At 41.1% G+C, this 21,909-nt stretch overlaps 1 protein-coding gene and 1 long non-coding RNA gene across 17 annotated transcripts in view; one reads left to right on the forward strand and one right to left on the reverse strand.

The window, feature by feature from the left end:
* Nucleotides 1-21,909, forward strand: part of LTBP1 (latent transforming growth factor beta binding protein 1) — a 213,290-nt gene that overhangs the window by 80,315 nt on the left and 111,066 nt on the right. For 13 of the 16 annotated variants that reach the window (XM_083732112.1, XM_083732098.1, XM_083732106.1 and 10 more), the window contains exons 5-7: nt 1,674-1,841; nt 15,631-15,855; nt 17,275-17,552. In XM_083732112.1, coding sequence (XP_083588238.1) covers nt 1,674-1,841; nt 15,631-15,855; nt 17,275-17,552 — 671 coding nt within the window. Of the gene's footprint in view, nt 1-1,320; nt 1,842-15,630; nt 15,856-17,274; nt 17,553-21,909 lie in introns of those variants that run through there. The other 3 variants (XM_083732103.1, XM_083732105.1, XM_083732104.1) reach the window with 2 other exon arrangements.
* On the reverse strand, nt 2,619-6,735 carry LOC310841632. Its single transcript, XR_014562632.1, has 2 exons — nt 6,654-6,735; nt 2,619-3,033 (listed from the first exon to the last, which is right to left on the reverse strand). It is a non-coding gene; the product is annotated as an uncharacterized lncRNA (long non-coding RNA).

Consider the following 21,909-nt stretch of genomic DNA (forward strand, 5'->3'; position numbering starts at 1 on the left):
AAATATGAGGCAGGCTTCCTTAGAAGGCTGTGAGCAGTGCCAGGGAAGACTTTTAACTCCTCTGTGAGCCTTCTCACTGTCTTCTTGCAACCAGTAAACAGAACTGCAACTCATTCTAGTCTACCTCTGTTGGTGAAGTACAGGTGGCTCTTCATACTATGTAAAATGACGCTGGTACTAGAAAGCGGACCTGCCAAAGCCTACGTAATAAATTAGCAGTGCAGACTGCACCCCCTGTATTGGTCCCACAATGTATCTGTATGAATGGGAGGAGACTGCTCCCATATCCATGTGTCGTTGTGCTGAATATTGGCAGAGAGAAGCTTTCTGTAAGTAGGTATGAAAGTTGCTTGTTTACAGTAAGCTGGAGCATTTGCTCTGCATCTGGCAGGCAACAGTTTAATGCCAGTGTCTGGAGATGAATCAGCTGGCACTGTTTTCTTTACTTTCAATTACTCTTATTACAAGCCAAAAATAATATGAAATGATATTTTTTTTATGTTCCCCCCCCCTAAGCATTACCCATAATAATTTCCCAGAGGGCATTCATACACTGGATGGGCCAACCAACCAGTGTTCAAATTGCACGCATTGTAGTGGCAGGAACATATTGGAAAATGTTTAGAAAAAATGTTGGCTTGGATAATTTTTTGCAAATAGTTATTATTAATATGGTTTCTTAATAAAGGAATGAAGTTGCAGTAAAACTTTGACAAGGTGGGGGGAGATACACATATATCTGAAGCATGCTTTTTTAAAAAAGTAACAAAATAAGAGATATAAATGTTTGTTGCTTAACCAAACGTATATACAACCATTTGTAAAATCTGGGGTTTTAAAAAAAGAGAGAAAATCTGGGGTTTGGTAAATCCTCCCATCTTCTAAGAACAGATCAGACTAAAGTACTGAATGACTGTGTCTGGAACACACTTTCGCTTTGCCCCACCCCACCCCCTGTTAGGAACAGGTTTTGCAGTTATCCATTGGCAATCTTGCACAATTAGGACGTTGGTTTAAGTGCTAGTATTTGTCGACAAAGTAAAACCTATAATATGTAAATCCACATGGAGTAGCCGTTCCAAGAATCTGTGGGGGAAAAATAAAGGGTCCTGGGCAGCTGCGTCACTGGATTTGTTCACTTCAGGCTGGGGTGCCAGGAGATTTGAGACAGATGTTTTCAGACATGCGGCATGCCTAAAACATTTCCAGGGGCCGGGCTACAAATAGTGACTTAATAAGTGTAGAAACAGGAAAAGTATGCAAGAGGAAAAGACGCAAGAGTTTATTCACCCCTAGGTGAACAGCCAGTCGCTTTACATTACATCTGCCTGTCAGGGTTGGCTATTTAAGCTGTCATGCCCTTGGTATTGCTCTTTGACTGTGAATAAAGTGCAGCATTGTGATTACTAATCCCACTCCAGTGACTTGACTTTAAATGTGGTTTTGGAGTGGATCCCGGAGTCCTGTTTGCTAAGCTTCCTACTCCTGTTTCAGAGACACCACTGGATATCGAGGAGAGAGCACTGAAGACTGCCCTCCTCTGTTAAGAACTCTCTGCCTTTTTAAATTTTAATTTTAAAAAGCTTTTTTTTTTTTTTTAATCATCTAAAGGAACTCAATGGCTACCAAAGTGACTTGTTTGTTTTTCTTTTTCTCTTTGCCTCTGCTCCCAGTGGGAAATCACACGGGACGCATCAAGGTGGTCTTTACGCCCAGCATCTGTAAAGTGACTTGTAAAAAAGGCAGCTGTCAGAACAGCTGCGAGAAAGGGAACACCACGACTCTGATTAGTGAAAATGGGCATGCTGCTGACACCTTGACAGCACCCAACTTCCGAGTAGGTAAGTCTCTCCAATCCTTCATCATCCTTGCTAATTCTTTCTTCTTCTTCTTCTGTGCATGTTTTGAAATTGTTAGCTTTTTCTTCAAGGGTCTATGATAAGTGTAATGTCATTGGTACTGGGCATCCCCTGACTGACTGATAATTCTTTGAACATGCAAAAGAGAGGGATAACTTGTTAAACCCCACAGTTTAGGTTGTATGTGGTAGGGGAGGCGGTGGCAGCACTGTGTGTTAGTAGCTCTGTGTAGAAACTCGCAAATTGGATGGAAAATATGTCATGGTTGAGGGAGGGAAATGCTCTCAGTTTGTGGTTCTAATTTTGCATAAGTGAATGTGAAAAATCTAGTTAGACTTAAATGAAATGTTCCTGCAAGACATTGTCTGGGAATTGTTTGACTCTGCATTCCTGTGAGTGAAATGGGTGCCAGTTTTCAACTTTTGCCTTGAGTGTGTTGTGAGCATAGCATATTTATTATGTGTCAAGTGACCAAATAGGAGACAGAAAGCTTAGAAATCAAATCAAAAGTAAGATAAATGTCAATTATCATTCCAGTGAATGCTATTTTGTGTTTTCCAAAAAGGAATCTCAGTGGCATAGCTAGCATGGTACACCAAAAATAAGATTGTTTTTCAAAGGTTATTGAATGTTAGCTGTAGAGAAATGTATACTTAACACAGATTCAGTTTCCCACCCATCTTGCTTTGCAGTGAAATTCAAGCACAATGGTTCAGAGTAGTGTGACATACAGTTTACATGTCCTTGTTACTGATTAGAGCAGTTTGCAATGTCATTTTATTCAGTTCATGAAACTCGTAAAGCTCTTCACTTAATGTCAGATAATCCTTAGAATAGCAAAACTATTCCAAGTACAAACATAATATTAGGCAAAGTAGAAAGAGGCATCCTAATTGTCTTTTTATGGTATATAATCTTTCCCCAAAAAATGCTATTTCTGATTCCTCTGGTCTGGTAAAGTGGATGTATGAAATGCAGATCAATCACTCTAAAGATTCTTCCAGATGTTGCTTCTAGCAGAACGGTAGCAGCAAATCAGGAATCACAGCAGGAGGTGCCTCAAAGAGGAGAGATGCTTCTCAGCATGGGAGTTTAGAGTTACCATTGCTGTCTTGCACAATTGTAGCTGTGCCAGTCATGGTGGATTCTGCTAGTCTGTCTGGACTGGCAGCATCTGAAATGGAGATGACATTTCAGCATGGGGATTGAGTGTGACCAGTGCTCTGATTCAAGCACCTATTATCTACAAAAAAGAAAAGTGTTGATTTAGATGTAACAGAAAACCACAGCCAGTGTGGTGTAGTGGTTAAGAGCGGTAGTCTCGTAATCTGGGGAACCGGGTTCGCGTCTCCGCTCCTCCACATTCAGCTGCTGGGTGACCTTGGGCCAGTCACACTTCTTTGAAGTCTCTCAGCCCCACTCACCTCACAGAGTGTTTGTTGTGGGGGAGGAAGGGAAAGGAGAATGTTAGCTGCTTTGAGACTTCATAAAAGGGAGTGAAAGGCAGGATATCAAATCCAAACTCTTCTTCTTCTCTTCTTGGTATTATTTGAAATCTAGATTTACTTGCTGCTTCCTCCCATTGTACTTCCCTGAGTTCCAATTTAGCACCTGACTATAGTATATTATCATAGCAGAATAACTGGACAGTGTGTGGTTTGCACACACAAAAACTGGAAATTGCAACTGAACTGTGACCCGATTCCGCTTTTGCAGACATAGGGGAGAGTGTGCATGACCCCAAGGCTCATTCTTGCTACACCAAACCATGGTTTGGCATTTCATCTGAACTAAGCCTATATCTGGAAGTGTCCTTAGATTAAATTACAGACAGGTCATGCTATGGATCCAAATTCCTTTGATACCATAGTACATTTCTTGATAATGATAGCTTTCAAAGGCATGCTGCACTGATTGCATCCTAAATATAATTCTGGTATGTGGCAATGTGTGAGGAACTGAAAAATAAGGAGAATTTATGAATGAGAGCTGCTATACATCCAGTAACAAGTGTGAAAAATCAGATTCCATTCCTGTGGCAATTGTCACAGCTATGTGAAACATAGTTTTCTTTTAATACATTTAGTATAACTGCCCTGAATTTTATCTTAGAAGGTAAAATATTTGATAAACAAGAAGAAACATTACAGGACAGAATGACATTGGAGGTTTTTAAGCATTTCAGGGAGTTGGACGAGATGACTCTCAGGGTTCCTTCTAACCCTACAGATCTATGATTCTATGACACATTTTTACTTGTTCTGTAAAGCTGCATTGCACAATCTTTTGAAACAAGTAGTATCATTTTCTTCCTGCCCTCAGGTTTGATATTTTAGAAACGGTATGCCTTGTAACTACTTAAAAGGGAATCAGCCCCAAATATAGAAAAGTTTATCAGGCATACAAAACAGTATGCGGGCGTGTTTATGTTTAGAAGTCCGACTTGCGGGGCATCACCAGAACTGCACCCAGAGGTAAAACTGGGCTGGTGAGTGATTTTGTGGATCATAATGATCCCTCATTACTTGACTGGGTGAGGGGGAAATGGAAGAGTTAGTTCTTCAATTGCCACTTAGTGCCAGGATCACACTTTTAAGGTCCAGCCCACTAATATGTTAGACTCCATCTAGCCAGGCAGAGTAGGTGTTACCTATTAGGCAGCAGATGGGCCTCAGAAGTAGCTGCAGTATTTACCTCCTAGAGTTCAAGGTCTTGTACCTAATGAATACAATGGTGCATAGTTCCAGGAGCATGGGTTCGTAAGTTGAATATGGTCTTTGATCACTAGTCCTAGGAATAAGAAACCTGGAGCAAGTCCAGCACTGGGATGAGTAGAGAGCAGCTCTAGTTTCTGCCTCAAATTTTTTCAGGGAAAACAAAAGGCCTTTAGAGACAGTATTGAGAAGATCTGTAACCTTAAGAATCCATGTGCCAGCACTGGGACATTTCCTTCATTAAACTGAATTAATATCAGTGGGTTTTTTGTTTTGGTTCATAAGACATCTGGATGTAGGGGTAGCAGTAAGGTAGCCAAGTTTAAAGACACCATATTGTTCAAGGTGGTTGGAAAAAAAGGGATTACGCAGAGCCGAAAGGACCTCTCCAAACTGTGGAAATGGGTATTAGAATGGCAAAAACAGTTCAGTGTAACCATATGTCAAGTGATACATATTGGGATAAAAAGAAACTTAACTTTATATAAACTGCCACTGGCTGTTTTTCTGTCTTATAATACTAGAACCTGGGGTTATCAAGTGAAGCTGAATAGTGGGAGATTCGGGATACTTCTTCAAACAGCAAATTGTTTAATGGTTAGAAAAATTAATGGAGGATAAGACTCTCACCGACTAGTAATGATGCCTGTATGTTACCTCTGGCACCAGAAGCAGTATTCTTTAGTTGCTTAGGAACATGAGAGTTCCATTGTGCTCATGTCCTCCTAGTGGGTTTCACATAGGCATCTGGTGGCCACTGTGAGAATAAAACAGACTAGACTAGATGGATCTTTGGTCTGATCCAACAGGGCTCTTCCCAGTTTTTTACTCCTTTCTTTACCTCACTACCCCATCCTCACTATTGCCTTTACTTTTATAAGGGATGTGGATGGTTTCTTAATTGTTTTGGTTGATTCTTACTGGCAGATTCACTTTACTGCTTTTTTCCAGACAAGTGCATGGTGGCTAAGGAGTCTTGGTATAAATACCCTCACCTCATCTTTGCCACCCCTTTCAATCACCATGGGCATTTTACGAGTGGCATATAAAAATAATAATGTGTATTGTGTTAAAACAATAGCAGCAGTCAGTTTAGAGTGGACAAAAACACCCCAAATTCAGTCAACAGATTGAAGTACGGTAGTTCAGAGTATTAATATAGATTTGTTTATGTTATGCGACTGTTTTGCTTTCAGATTTAGCTTTCCAAAAGAATTGTATTTATTTGTGGCAGGGAACTGGATTAGAGAGTGTAATGGAGAAAGGGAACAGCTTTGCAAATGCTGAATTTCCCAGCTAACATTTGTGATTGTATGACTCATTCTTGCTCATAAGTCTTTTCTGATTTAATATATTCTAGCAAGTTTGAACAATGTAGGGCTGATACAGTGAAGTACTTATTCATTCTCTTTAGACTTTATAAGGCAAAAACTATATGACTTGCTGCTCTTGAACTGAACATCTTAGGCAGGCTTCTTCAACCTTGACCCTCCAGATGTTTTTGGCCTACATCTCCCATGATCCCTAGCTAGCAGGACCAGTAGTCAGGGATGATGGGAATTGTAGTCTCAAACCTGGAGGACTGAGGTTGAGGAAGCCTGATCTTAGGTTAGTGATCATGTCTCTTGCTGCTTCCCTATGTCTTCTACTTAAGAGCAAAGTCATATAACACACTTTCCCCTTTTATCTACTTTCTGTTGAGCTCTAATTCCCCCCAGTCACTTTGGTCTGACTCCTTCTGGCCTTAAGCTACCGGTACTTATAATACAGTACTAAGTTCCGAGTGAACCTTTTGGGGAAGTAACAAGGTTATTCTTTGCTTGCATCCCCAAACTCGGCCCTCCAGCTGTTTTGGGACTACAATTCCCACCATCCCTGACCACTGGTCCTGTTAGCTAGGAATGATAAGGGAGGGCCGAGTTTGGGGATGCCTGTCTCAGTCCCTGCTGCAACTCTTCCTATTTATCTTTCCATTATAGCCTGACTGATTTCTGTCCTCTAGCTCTTTTGGTGACCCTTGTACTCCTTCCTGCTTGTATCCCATAAGAAAATAAGAAGAGCCATGCCGGATTATACCCACCTATTTCAGCATTGCGTTCTTACAGTGGGCAACCTCTGTGGGAAGCCCCCAAACAGGGCAGAAGCACAAAAGCACTCTCCTCACTTATGTTTCCTAGCAACTGGCATTCAGAGGCATATCATCTCTGGTACTGGAGGTAGGACACAGTCATAATGGCTAGAAGCCATTGATAGCTGTATCCTAATGCTCTTTTAATGCTGCCCGAGTTGGTGGCTGCTACTACATCCAGTGGCAGTGAATTCCACTCTGTGGTGGTTCTTCTTCAGCAAGACTTCTTTTATATGCATGTTGATTTTATCTTTAATAATACTTTCCACCAGTTTATTTAGAACAAACATTAAGCTAACCAGCCTGTTATTTCATAGATCTCCCCCAATCCCTTTTTTAAAAAATGGGTGTTGCATTGGCTACTTTCTGGTCTGAAGTAACAGAAGCCAATCTTGGGAAAGTTACATGTTTTTGTTGTAAGTTCAGCAATTTTACATTTGAGTTCTACAATAACTTTTAGATGGATGTCATTTGGATCTGGTGATTTGTTTTTAATTTGTCACTAAGGTGTAGGACTTAATCTTTTGTCACAACTATTTGCCTCAGTTGCCCAATCTCCTTTCTTGGGGAAGTTAGTTCAGATAGAAGGGTCTGCCCTATATCTCCTGCTGTGAGTTCAGATGCAAATAATTCATTCAGCATCTCTGCAACCTCTTATTCCTTGTTTAGCATACCTTTTTGAGTCCTTTGTCCAAAGGTACAACCATCTTCCTAGATGGTTTCCTTCAAATGTATTTAAATATATTTTTGTTGGTGGTCTTGATGATTCTAGCAATATGCTCTCTTTTTCCATCCATTGTTGGCTGCTTGCAGTTTGTTTTTGTTTTTTTCATTGATTCAGATCCCATATGGATTAAACTCTTGGCTCTACTCTTGGCTTCTATAATCCTTCCATCCAAGTAGAGCATGAAGTAGCTATGTCCTCAGCATCCAGTACGCATGGGTACCTATGTACAAGGAGATGTTGTTTAACTAAAAGCCATTGATTGCTCATCAGTTTGTCTAACTTAAATGATTCCAAGGATGGAAAGAGAAAGCCACTGTTGTGGAATAATTTAAGTTCTGGGCTTACACAGATGAAACCGAGACTTAAGTCAAGCATAGCATCTCAACAGCAAAGGAGCTTATTTGGAATCACCCTCATTGCATTCAGTCAGATGTTCCTTTCCCGTCCAGGTTCATGCTCTGACAAACATAGGTTTGCATCAGATCCTAGCCAAGCACAGCACTGATTGGCTTATACCTGCGATAGCTTTGTGGAACCTTCTCCCCAAGCAGTTTTGCACATTAAATAAAGGTTTCTGTTTTTCTCTTTAATTAGTGTGATGAATGAGTATCTGAAACATGTATGGTCTGGGGAGAGATTGTTTAACTAGGATATTCATCTGTCATTTCCGTTGATCAGCTGGTAGGAAATCAGGCTCACGTAGCAGCTGGGAACTCTACAAGTCCTTTTTTAATATTACACTTGTTTTCATCTTCTGTTTTAAATTACCACTCAGTTGTAAAGCTCCTCATTGAGTAGCAGTGAGAAATTCACTATTTCTGATCCTAGCCCACCTTACAAGCTTCTTGTAAGCAAATATCCTATACAGTGGTACCTCGGGTTAAGTACTTAATTTGTTCCGGAGGTCCGTTCTTAACCTGAAATTGTTCTTAACCTGAAGCACCACTTTGGCTAATGGGGCCCCCTGCTGCTGCCACACCGCCGGAGCACGATTTCTGTTCTCATCCTGAAGCAAAGTTCTTAACCTGAGGTAATATTTCTGGGTTAGTGGAGTTTGTAACCTGAAGCGTATGTAACCTGAAACATATGTAACCCGAGGTACCACTGTAGTAAGATAGTTACAAGTATGAATTAAAAGAGCAAGAGGAAATAAATCTTATTTGTGATACATGATTACAGGGACTATCCAGGATGGTCTAAGAATTTAAAACTTGTTGAAACAAATATCTGCAACTGTGTACTATATTGAGCCCAATGCTTTTTTTCTATTAAAACAGTGGTTCTCATATAGGAGTTACAGAAAACTCATTAGGCAAAAAGGTGGATGTGACTTGTAAGGAAGCCAACAGCAGCATTCATATACAAGAAAAGTTCCAACAGCAGATTGTTGCACTAAAATGTTCTTTAAGGAAATTGCCTTTAAAATGTCAGTATTAGGTACAGGAGAAAGAAAATGAGTGCCAGATTATATTCCTGGGAAATGGGAGGCCGAACCATGCATTTTCCCGCTTTATTTGCATTTCTTCCATTTTGCCTGTAACAGAGCACCTATGTCTTTTTCTGTTGTTCCATAGTTTATATGGAATCCAACAGAGTTCAAGGGACAATAATAAAACTGTGATATCTGCAGAATGATTTGGTTGCTGCTGATATGTCAATACCTTAGCTAGTCAAGCATATATTTCAAATAGCATGGGGGAAGGGGGAGTGTGATGACATAAAAGGGGTTCTGTGCCAGGGAAAGCAGATTAAGAGGACGCATAAAGTCAGACAAAACAGCTTGTAGAAGTATTTGTGTAAAAGCAGGACAAGGCTTTAAAACTTTTTTGGCAACTAGTGCCAGACACTTGGTGCTTAGTTTTCATAATATAATTGTTTCTTTGTCCATCCTACCCCTCCATTGCCATAAGACCAGTAATGCTGCCAAAAGCAAAAAAACTCCCCATCTAATGTTTATTTATTTATATATATATATATATATATATATATATTTCGCCAATCATAATGGAGTTATCTAGTATTATACAATACAGTATATGGAATTCATCCAGCTGAACAATGTGTGTGTTAAGGGGAATGAAAGTTGAGCGGTTAATGTACATAATAACTGGCTGTTGTACACATTCACAAGGTTTCATGGAGAATGCGCATCCATCAATTAAAAGGAAATTGTGCACATTTCCCAATCAGTATGTTCACATTCTTCGTGTGACCTGTTGAATGTCCACAATGGCTGGTGGTTATGCACATTAACAGCTTAATCTGAATTTCCCCAAACATATATTAACCACTTCTGCCCCAGTCAAGTGTTACTTCAAAAATGTAAATAAAGAATTGAACTCTTTGTTGGTACTTTGAATAGAACACCAGTTCACACTCTTTGTCCATCCACATTGCTGGATGCTCTATTCTTACTAACTCTTACTAATTCCAGGGTCCTACCTGACCTCTTTAACTAAAGATGCCAGAGTTTGTAACTAAGACCCTCTCATGCAAAGGATGAGCTATTTGTGGTCTATCCAACATTGGACATAAATAGGTATGATGCAGATTTCGCCTGCTATACCCAATGTGTTGCAATTTCAAAACATGAAACAAGTGGATGTATTCAAAAAACACTTAAAAATATAGCATACTGTCCAACTTTGGGGACGGGAAAGCAGGACATCCGCACACACTTTCTGACACCACCACCCCGCCTGATCCACACAGAGTTTCAGGGACTTTATGCCATAGGAGAATATGATTAAAGTAATGTAATCCTTTGTTTTAGCATGGGCATGCCTAGAAGGTATCCAGCTCCATAGTTTATTATGCATCAGAGTGTCTTACTAGCCTAAACTAATTATTGTTCTAGGAATTTTTTTTATCACATTGAATAGTGATTCATTCCATAGCTAATGTTTTGTTGAAGCATAACTTTCCTGTAGCATTCTCACATTCATAGTTACCGTACATGGATAGTATTTTTTAACTACCTTATGGGATTTCTCATAGCCCTAGCAGACACCTTTCCCAATTTAGTTCCTAATTTAATTCCTAATCTAGTGGCACTGGTAACTTACCCTGTGTTCATAGCAAACCCATACACAAAGAGAAGAGAAATGAACTTTACTGTGCAATAGTTTATATTTGCATATAATTTACCTGGTGATCTGTGTCGGATAAAAATGAAACAAAAGTAAAACTGTTGACTGTCTTATATTGAAAGTTACATTTCTATGTAAGGTTGGATTCAAATGAAATATTCTACCAGTTCTGACTTGTTTTGCAAACGTTTTCCTTGTCCATGCCAAGTTTGAATAACTCAAATCCAAACACAAGAACCATTCTGACAAATAACTGATAAAAATACTACTGTTTGCCATGGTGAATTACCCAAAATCTGTTTTATTGATTTGTAAGGTGCATGGTCACCTTTGCAGTGGGGACAAGCATGATAAAGCAGGCTGCTATTTTTGTTCTGCCAATTGTAAATCTCTCTGATAACTTGGATAATCTAACTTCATACATTTGCTTTTAACTTTCTAATGTTTCAGATTAATGCATTAAAGCAGATATTTGCTAGGCTATTTTAAAACCAAGATATGTTGTTAACAGTAGATTATTCAGATTCAGAGAGTCTTAGAGAGCCTAGTTCTATGGCACATTAACAGTAAGCGCCTGAATGGAAAGCCAAACCATAAAAGATGGTGCTATCATTCACACATTGCTCTGTTTAGAGGTGGAGGAACATTTTCACTCCACAGTCCAGATCCTTATCAAGATTACTCTTGTGTGCCAAATTTGACAAATGGTCAGGGTTCCAAGGGACGCGGGTGGCGCTGTGGGTAAAACCTCAGCACCTAGGACTTGCCGATTGCATGGTCGGCGGTTCGAATCCCCGCGGTGGGGTGAGCTCCCGTCGTTCGGTCCCAGCTCCTGCCCCCCTAGCAGTTTGAAAGCACAATTAAGTGCAAGTAGATAAATAGGTACCGCTTTTTAGCGGGAAGGTAAACGGCGTTCCGTGTGCTGCTCTGGTGCCGGTTCGCCGGAGCAGCTTCGTCACGCTGGCCACGTGACCTGGAAGTGTCTGCGGACAGCGCTGGCTCCCGGCCTCTAGAGTGAGATGAGCGCACAACCCTAGAGTCCGGTCAAGACTGGCCCGTACGGGCAGGGGTACCTTTACCTTTACCTTTACAGGGTCCCAATCTGTCAGTCACCTGGCTTCACAATGACTTAAGATGTAAGGTGATTTGAAGTTCTGAAGTTGGTACTTCAAAGAGCATTGCAAAGCGCTGCTAAAATGAAGGCGGGAAAATCCATTTTCACAGGAGTAAGGTAGTGTTGGGCATATCCTATATACCAGAGATGGCCAACTCCCCAGAGACTGTGATCTACTCACAGAGTTAAAGACTGGCAGTGATCTACCCCCCTTTTTTGGATTCAGGTCTAAGTTGTTGAGCTTTTTTTTAAGAAGGAAAGCCCTATTTGGGGGGCTGCAGGGCAAAAATGATGAGCTTTTTTTAGGGGACAACCAAACTTGTTGAGCTTCTTTGCAGGGGCCCCACGATCTACCTGTTGGATGTGCCTGCTATATGCTATATGCATTGGGTGCATGAAACACACCTGGAACTCTGATGAGTCTCTTCCTATCCCTACATATCCTGCTTTGCTAGGAAGGAGCGGGTGGGGGGGAAAAGGAATTTCAAAAGGGAAAGTAGCTATTTTGCTGTAATATTTGAAGTCTTGTGGCCTCAAAGATGGCCTAACTCATGATTTGCTAACCTGGTGACTTCTAGATGTTTTGAACTACAGGTCCCATTCTCTATAACAATAGGTCACATTAGCTAAATCTGAATTGCAGTTGAAAACATCTGAGCACACTATGTTAGGGAAGGCTGACATAACCTAATGAAGTTTGTGTAATGCTTCCTTCATTCCATTTTTACAAACTTAAGACTTTTACCCTGCTCTATTTCTTCCCACTTTTATTTTTTGCTTAACATCTAGTGTGATTAGCTGGAAGGGTTGCTCATTGTTTGTGATCTTTAGTTGGTGTAATAAAGGACCTCCTCGTACTTTCGCATTTTCCTGTTAATGAACCAAGATGGTTTCCTGCCATTTTGTTCAACATTTAAATTAGACTGTTGGTCACAAGTTGCTCAGCCCCCCAATACTGCTTTTCTTCTTTGCTCCCCCTTTTTGTGCATTAAATCTTCATTGTGTGCTCCATTGTCAATTCCGACCTGATCTGTTAACTTAGTGGCTGAACAATAATAAAAGGATAATACTTAAACTTCGGTGGTTGTGTTGGTTTCACAGAAACAGAACTGGCAAGAGAGGCTTTAATTGGACCTAATAGTTTAAAGCTGTGAAAGCTTTTTAATTTCACTGAATGCTTCATTAAGCACAATGAATATTCAGAGCATACAAGGACAGCATGGGTATTTTTAAAAAAGGTTTCGCCTTCAGTAGCTTCTGCAGCCAAAAGCCTTGCATCACTGATAATTAGATTTCCTCTTGGCCATAGGTGGGTGTTCCCTGCTAATTCTTTAGATGCATTGATGGCTTACCACATGGCACTCTGCCCACGTGGTTACATTGCAAGCAGCCACTTACATGGATGGCTGCAGGTAGAAATGGGCTTTAGGGGAGATGAGAGCAGGGAGGAAGAAGAAGAAGAAGAAGAAGAAGAAGAAGAAGAAGAAGAAGAAGAAGAAGACGACGACCAAGCCCGCTCTGGGTGGCTTACAGCACGTAAAAAAAAGTAAAGCATTAGACATTAAAAAAAATTCCTGATACAGTGGTGCCTCGCAAGACGAAATTAATTCGTTCCGCAAGTCTTTTTGTCTTGCGAGTATTTCGTCTTGCGAAGCACGGTTTCCCATAGGAATGCATTGAAAATCAATCAATGCGTTCCTATGGAAACCGCCTTCAGACCAGGTCCGGGGACAGTCTGTCCCCCGACCTCTTCTGAAGGCCGGCGGGGGGCGAAAGTCTTTGCTCCCCCCCCCGCCTGCCTTCCCGGGACAGCGGAGACTTCTCCGCTGTCCCGGGCGATCTTAAAATGCTGGCGGGCGGCAGCGAAGGCTTCGCTGCCGTCCCCCAGCATTTTAAAAGCCCCCAGGACAGCGGAGACCTCTCCGCTATCCCGGGGCGATCTTAAAATGCTGGCGCTGCGTTTCTCCGCTCTCCCGGGAAGGCAGGCGGGGGGCGCACAAACTTTCGCCCCCCGCCGGCCTTCAGAAGAGGTCCAGGACCTCTTCTGAAGGCCGGCAGGGGGCAAAAGTTTTTGCTCCCCCCCCCCCGTCTGCCTTCAAAAGCCGTCCGGGATAGCGGGAAGCGCTTCCCTGCTATCCCGGACTGCTTTTAAAATGCTGGCGGTGGGGAGCAAAGCCTTTCGGCCCCCGCCGGCCTTCCTGGACCTTTTCTGAAGGCCGGGGGGGGGGAAGGCTTTGCTCCCCACCGCTAGCATTTAAAAGAGGTCCCCAGAGATTTCCCTATGGGCTTTCTTCTTGCGAAGCAAGCCCATAGGGAAATTCGTCTTGCGAAGCAACTCGCAAACGGAAAACCCTTTCGTCTTGCGGGTTTTTCGTCTTGCAAGGCATTCGTCTTGCGGGGCACCACTGTACAGGGTTCCCTTCAGATGTCTTCTGAAAGTCAGATAGTTGTTTATTTCCTTGACATCTGATGGGAGGACGTTCCACAGGCTGGGCATCACTACTGAGAAGGCCATCTCCCTGGTATATACAGAAGCCACATGCCTTGAAATTGTTTTGGGAGGATAGCTATGTAGCTTCCTCTTAAGCATTATCTACCAGCTGAAATTTGTAACCATGGCCCAGCAGTTGCTGCCGCCGTGAGTGCTGGCAGGAAGGCCACTCCCTGCTGCAATGCCCATTTCCACCTGGCCTAGGGGGTGGGGCCCACACTCACACTGAACAGCTAAAAGGCTCCTGGGAGCCCGCTGGAAGATTGCTTCATGAGATCTCACCAAAAACTGGTTCTGCTGCTGGCACTGCTTCTTTGCCAGGGGTGGTTGGGGGGCCCTTGTGAGATGGACACTTTGGCTTCTGCCTCCTAAGGAAGCTGCTTCAGCCCACCTTATTTGTCAGTGAAATAAATCCTAAAATGAGAATGATTGAACTAAGGCTGCAAATTCTAACAAAATTTAAATGCAAATGGACCGCTGGTTCTTTGTTAGGATATGATGCCTGTCTACTTGCAAAAGAAGTGATGATTGCTATACTGAGTAATTTTGTGATCATCCATTGTTCAACCACTTTTGTGCTATTTTCATTCATGTCCAGAATAAGAAGAAAAATAGGATGGCCGTTGGGTCTATATTTAGTACATTTGCTGTTACATTTGGTAATAATATCAATCTAATAAATAAATATTTACAGTCCTGACTTTAAAATCATTTGGGTTTGACATATCTTAAAGATCTAATAGTACATATATGGCAACATGTGCATATTTTTAAAAAATATTTCTGCTATGCAGCCTATCCAGTAGTTTATTACACCAGTCTTTTTATAAGTCTAGTGAATTATGTGTCTCAGTTGGAATTCTCCTCTTAGTAGAAAACATGCACATTCTTCATCAGATACTGGCCTTTTATAGTAGCAGAAAGACACTGGTGTGCACTTGCTCTCCATGTTCTCTCTGCTATTTCACATGTTGGTTCTCTACATTTGCACAACTTGCTCCTGAACTGTGGGATTCAGGACCGCCACAATATTGCCTCCCCCCAATCTCCTAAAAGAGATAAAACCCTAGTTCTAAGCAGTGCTATTAAGCACTTGCTACATATTTCTCAATAGTTATGGTACAGGTAAAATTCAGAGACTTGCTTCTCTCTGTCCAACAATCATATCCTGAGATGCAAGTGTTTGAATGGGTGAGTCTTCCAATGGTGCTTCCTTCAAAATAAGTGTACTTGGCACTGGAGTCTTTGAAAGTTAGGTACAGTATATAATGCCTTGTAGAATTATTGCAAATGTAACATTCCATGAATATATGGCATGCTATGTTTTGCTAGGCACTGAAAATTACGTTTCAAGTAAAAAAGATTCATTCTGGCAAATGGTAAAAGTTACACAAGTGAGGATATGCCTGTCAGTCATTAAACAGGATGATTGAATAGGTGACAGTACTAAAAATGTGACTGAAGAGAAATTAACACCCATCTCTCTCTGTTTTTCTTTCTTCTTTCAGTTATTTGCCACCTTCCTTGCATGAATGGAGGCCAGTGTAGTTCAAGAGATAAGTGCCAGTGCCCCCCTAATTATACTGGTAAACTTTGTCAGATCCCAGTGCAGAGTGGCAGCGCTCCAAAATTTTATCATAATCCTCAGCAAGCAAACAAGGCGGTGGGATCGCATGTCATCCATTCCACGCATACTTTACCATTGACTATGCCTGGGCAGCAAGGAGTAAAAGGTAAATGATTTTCCCTATTGGCTGTGGTTTTACTTTTTTTAATTTTGGCTGCCAGACTACCAGAGACAGTCATAACATCTGTCCACATAGCTTTAAACATAGCTGAAATTCTGAGCCTATCTGAATGACAGAATACTATTTTCCTTAGAAAGTTCAGAGAATTAAAAGGAACAGTTCTTGAAAGGCTGTTTGATAAGGTATTTTCATTCATTCTGAAGCGAAAAAAATCTCACTTTCAAAATGGAACCGACATCCGAGATGTTATCCCTGTCTCTTTTTAGAAAATATATTTTCCTTCTGTTTGCCTTTTTATTATCTTGGTTGTCAGATAGGAATCCAGGGATATATGAGAGAGACCATATGTGAAAGCACCCTATTTGCTTTGATCATTTAAAATTGGTTGAACATTGCTGGATGGTCATGGTAGGTCAAAAGGGCACTTAGATTATAGCTGCTAGTTGACAGCTGTGATGTCATTTTTGTATGCAAGATTGAAGCTACAATATTACCCAGAGAAGAGTCTATACTTAACACTTAATTTTTAAAGCAAGTCAGCAGCTGTTGATTAAAATAATCCTGCTCTCCCAGTGAATATTAAGGCTGCTAATCACAAAACCATTTTTTTAGAGTAGCGAGGGTTGTCTTAGCCATAGAGGCTAGTGGCACGGGGCGCCATGGCACCAAGTACTGGAGGGCGCCCAGGAAGAGGCGGAGGCTGAATGCGGTGCCTCCTGGCATCAGCTCGCCGCCCTCGCCTGCCTCTGCCATCCTGTGCCGTGCCTGGAGCCGCCGACCTTCAGCCGCTACCTGCCTGGAGGGAGACGTGGGGTGGGATCCTTGCACCACGGCGCCAGATATGCTTAAGACGGCCCTGAGAGTAGCCATCCCTGCTCTTTTGTGTAGCTAGTGCTATTTTTCTCTTTGTTTTGGGATTTCACAGAGTTCTCAGTTCAGATATATCAACAGCTACTTTGGGGCTCAAATGACAGGTTCACATGACAAATGGGAGCCCATCCATTTTTCTTTGCACCCCTCCTCCAGTTGTGAATCAGAGGTTCCAAATTTCACACTCCATTCCCAAAAGAGTCTCTGTAGATGCATGCATCTAGGATAGGCTTCCTCAACCTCAGATGTTTTGACACTACAATTCCCATCATCCTTAACCACTGGTCCTGCTAGCTAGGGATCATGGGAGTTGTAGGCCAAAAACATCTGGAGGGCCAAGGTTGAGGAAGCCTGATCTAGGAACACACCTGCTTCCTCACTGTCACAGTGGGGATCCACTTCATTTCCCCCCCCCCCCTTGCTGCCCCTGGGCCAGTCCATTTCATCCCCTAATTTTTTTGTATTGGCGGAACTTAACAACAACCATCCTTGTTTGGAGATTTTCTATATTTTCCCTTCTGTTTCTTTTTCCAGTGAAATTTCCTCCTAACATTGTGAACATCCATGTGAAACATCCCCCCGAAGCTTCAGTGCACTTTCACCAGGTTTCAAGGATTGATAGCACATCAACAGGACAGAAGGCAAAGCCATCCCAATCAGGACACTCCCAGGTTTCTTATCAAAGTCTGCCATTTCAGAAGACCCAGAAAGTGCCTTCAACCTACTCTCACCAGCATCCTATTTCACATGTGTATCCTATTTCTGCTAAAACCCAGCTTGGCCGATGCTTTCAGGAGACTATAGGGACACAGGTAAGAAATGTAAATATTATTGGTAAGTGAATCAGTTGGTAACCCAATCATGTTTTAGAACTTATGTCTGAATACAAATGTTTACTATAGGTTTCATAAAAGTCTAAAGGTTTGGGTTCTGGCAGGCTTTCCTTCAGGAGAGAGTTCCTAATTAAGAAACCTCTGCTGTTTGCTGTTGGTGATCTAAGTTATTGGGCAAATGTTTAGGGCTTATCCTGGGGGTGTGGGTGTTTTTTATTAAGCATGTTAATTAGTTCCTTTTGAAGTACAATGGGTCCAGTCCAAATCTGACTCTTTTGAATGAGGTTCTCTTCAGTGGATTGAATTGTTCTATGAAGCGTACTGGTATCACTGCAGTTGACAAAGCATCAGCTTTATGTACATACAACTTTGAGAGATGAATTGGAATCTGCTGCTGTTGATCCTTCCAGAAAGGCTGCAGGGACTGGACATTCTGAATGGGAATATATGATGCCTGAAATTTTTACTCTGTTTGCTCTTAGATCTGGAAAGAGCGTAATACCAGCATTTGACCTACTATTCTATGAATTGCGCTAATTAACCTCGAAGAGTATATTGCTCGGTTTAGAGGAAGGATGAGGAGCCCATGGCCTTCCAGTTCTTGTTGAACAACTCCCACCATCCCTACTAACTGGTCCTGCTGGCTGTGGCAGATAGGAGTTGGAGTCCAAAAACCTCTGGAGGGCCAGGGGATCTCCAACATTTTTGTAAAAGACCTTAGTACTATTAATCTTTTGAACCCCTTGAATCTCAGTGCACAGTTCAGAATATTAGTATCATCATAAAGCTTAGAGTATTACAACCAGGGGTTATTATTCCGTAGAAATTATATTCAAAAAAGAAGAAAAGAGGGGAGAAGAGAAAATAAGAGCTTAAGAAAGAGAAGTTGAAAATGGGGGAAATATAATAAGATTTACTGGAAAGTCCCAGTATGAACTTCACCATCATCTCACTATCCAATTGCCATCTTGATGCATGTTTACGGAATACATCTGGCACAAAGTAAGCCCTGGGCTTGACGCCAATGTTGGCTCTTTGAAAGTACCCAAAGGGAAAAAAATGGCAAAGAATAAAGAGGCTACAATAGGGGAAACTAAAGAGAGAATATAGAGGTGAGCATGGGTGAGCAGGGAGGGAAGAAAACTTGTTTTGAACATTTTATTCATTAATTCCAGAAGGGCAATTTAAGCTATTTCAAAAAAAGAAAAATTGGCATACTGCAGGTAGGCCTAAAAGCCAGGTGTTCAATAGCAACAACATGGGCCATATTGCCATGTCAGAATTCATTTTGTGGATTTGATTTTGCTCTTCCAGCTTTTCAAGTGCTGTTGTTACTGAACTAAATTCTGTTTTTTTCTAAGCAAATCCTAGTATATTTGAAATATAGTAACCTCTTCACACCTAAACATATATAAATATATTATTAGTTTAGAAGAGTAATCTCTCACACATGGATACTGATCCAAAACTCCAAGAGTGCTCCAAAATGTTTACATAGATTCGTAATCCCCTTCACTGTGCAGCTCTGTATGCAATTGGGGGTATATGGAGATGGTCTGACTGTTGCAAAAACTGGAGAGCACAGCTCCCACATATATCAACAAAAATATTAATGGTGCATCAATATGTACAGCTAAATCTGTTTAGAGTTGCAGTCAGACAAATATTGTCGATATTGTAGAGTGAAAAATAATCAGGACAGATGAAAGTAAATGCTTCTTAACACAGCACATAAGGAAACTAGAATTCACTACCTCAAAAGGTAGATGTCCACCAATTTGGGAAGGCTCTAATAGGGATTCAAAAAAAAGTGTTCCTGAGGGATAAGGCTAGTCATGATGCCTAGATATATATTACCTCACAGACACTGGAGGAGGAGAGAAAAGTGGTAATCTAAACCTTGATTTACAGGTGGCTGTGAAGTACCTAGGGACTATGACCAATTTCCCTATCATTTTGTCAGTTCCAGTCCTTCTGGTTTGACAGGTTTGGTGGATCCACTCTTGCAATCAAGAATCACAGGGTTGGAAAGGACCCTGAGAGAACATCCCACCAAACCCCAATATCATAGCCATATCAAGTTCTGTAGTTGTAACAATCCATTGAAGGCTCTGAAGCACTGAGCTCTTCAAGAAAATTTATCTTTGAATTCCTCTCCTTAGTTTCAACTGTTTAGCTATGGTATGCAGAGTGTGAACAGAAGATTCTACACAAACACTTCCTGTGTGAGCTCATTCAATCACTGCTTTATTTTTTTGCAGTGGACTTTAGCATCCTAGTACAGTATCCTAAGATTCCTGTTGCCAACATTATAGTAAACTAGAATACCTGTAAGTTTGCTTAGTTTTATCTATAATGTCTTGAATTTTATTTTTTAAAATCTGACACTTCTAGACAGTGAGTAGAGTGCATGCAAATTCTGTAACTTGGCATCCCTAACTTCATAGAATTGAGGGGAACTTAAATACTGAAGAAGGGTGATCTGAAAGCTGTAAGAAGCGCAGGGATTTAGTTTTGGTAACTTTCCATTACCACCCTGACTCTGGTCTTCTGCCCCCAATTAATTGCTCTAATAGTGTTTAAATTTGATCCAAAACTTTTCATGTGATCCAGAATATTTTGGTTTTGTGTATAATGAGAGAAATCCCAAATTCTATTTGTATTACCTTGAGACCATTTTAATATTAATATCTTACTAAGATTTGGATGACTTCTCAAGATAAACAGATGAATTTATTTTCTTGACATATTTAATACTTGCTCTGATGCAACTGGTGGGAACGTATATGGATTACCAACCCCACCTCCCCATTTTGTATTCATTTAATGTAATCACTTCAAATGTTTATATCTGTGCTGGGTAATCTCCATAATACTACTTTGCTCAGCAGTTGTCAGTGTTTATGTATTTTCTTGCATGGTGGATTTCTTAAGTTAGATTCGGTGCTCAAAAATGTTTTATTAATTACTTTGGGATCAGAGGTGATTTTACTGTCTGCAAACGAGACTGGTAATATAATGCATGTGTATGTCTTGGCAAAGTATATAATCTGTTGCAAGACTGGATTAGTCTTGTTACTTCTATCCAGCATTACAAAAGTGTTGTGTTTATTAGATTCTTAATTTATATAATGTGTTGTAAATATATAGTCTTGTGTCTGAATTCATTAGTACAATTTCAATTTGTTCTTATATTCTGTAACAATCTTAACTCCAGTTTGGATGATCTAATTTGGATATTTCCAGTCTTCAAGTATTAGAAACCATCCATGGTATTGTATAATATTTTGATGGACTGCATTCTGTGTCATTATTAAACACGAGCTTCCTTTTTCCTTCTGTAAACAAGATTTATTTATTTAAAGCATCTTTGCCCTAATATTCAGCCTATGCACGGGACCCAGCACAGTTTACCAACATAAGAGAGTCACTGCCCTCAAGCCTGCAATCTAAAATACGGCACAGAAGGAAAAAGGAAAAAGGATTGGGAGGGAGAAGCAAATCCTAGAAAGGAAGGAAATATAAACTTAAATAATTTAGTGACCTGCTTGGTAATTCAGCAGGTGATGGAAGCCATTACATTTTAACACTCTACGATTCATCTGTGATTAATCTAAAAGAAATGAATAGCAAACTTCTTATTTCCTTAATCTGACCATGAGTTCTAGTGGTTCTTTTGCCTGTTTCCCTTGATTTTAACCTTATTCTACCCCCCTTCCTGCTGAAAAACAGCACACACATAGATTTCTGCTTCTGGCATAGTTCCAGATAGAGCTTTCAGGAATCATCAGCACTCTTCATCTATTAAAATCACAAGCACTCCAAGGCAGAACTTCAAAATGTAAAGCCTAATGTCTTGGTCAAATACTTCTGTTACTGTATGTTCTCCACATGTAGGGAAAAACACCTCTGTACAGGAGGAAAACGTGTTGCTTCTTAGCTCAAGGTTGCTGTGTGCCGCTGGCCAAATTACACTTGTACCAGAGAGTGTTTGACATGCCATCCTATTTGACTTTGATATCCCTGCTCTAAGGCAGTGCCTGTTCAATCAGTTTTTCTTGGATTCCATTTGGGAAGAAGGGTGGCACAACAAAATGGTCTGCTAGGAGACTAGGTAAAGGTAAAGGGACCCCTGACCATTAGGTCCAGTCATGGACGACTCTCACTTTACTGACCTAGGGAGCTGGCGTACAGCTTCCGGGTCATGTGGCCAACATGACTAAGCCACTTCTGGCGAACCAGAGCAGCGCACAGAAACGCCGTTTACCTTCCCGCCAGAGCGGTTCCTGTTTATCTACTTGCACTTTGACGTGCTTTCGAATTGCTAGGTTGGCAG

The sequence above is a fragment of the Podarcis gaigeae genome (assembly GCF_964106915.1).
Source record: "Podarcis gaigeae genome assembly, chromosome: 3".
Classification (NCBI taxonomy): Eukaryota; Metazoa; Chordata; class Lepidosauria; order Squamata; family Lacertidae; genus Podarcis; species Podarcis gaigeae.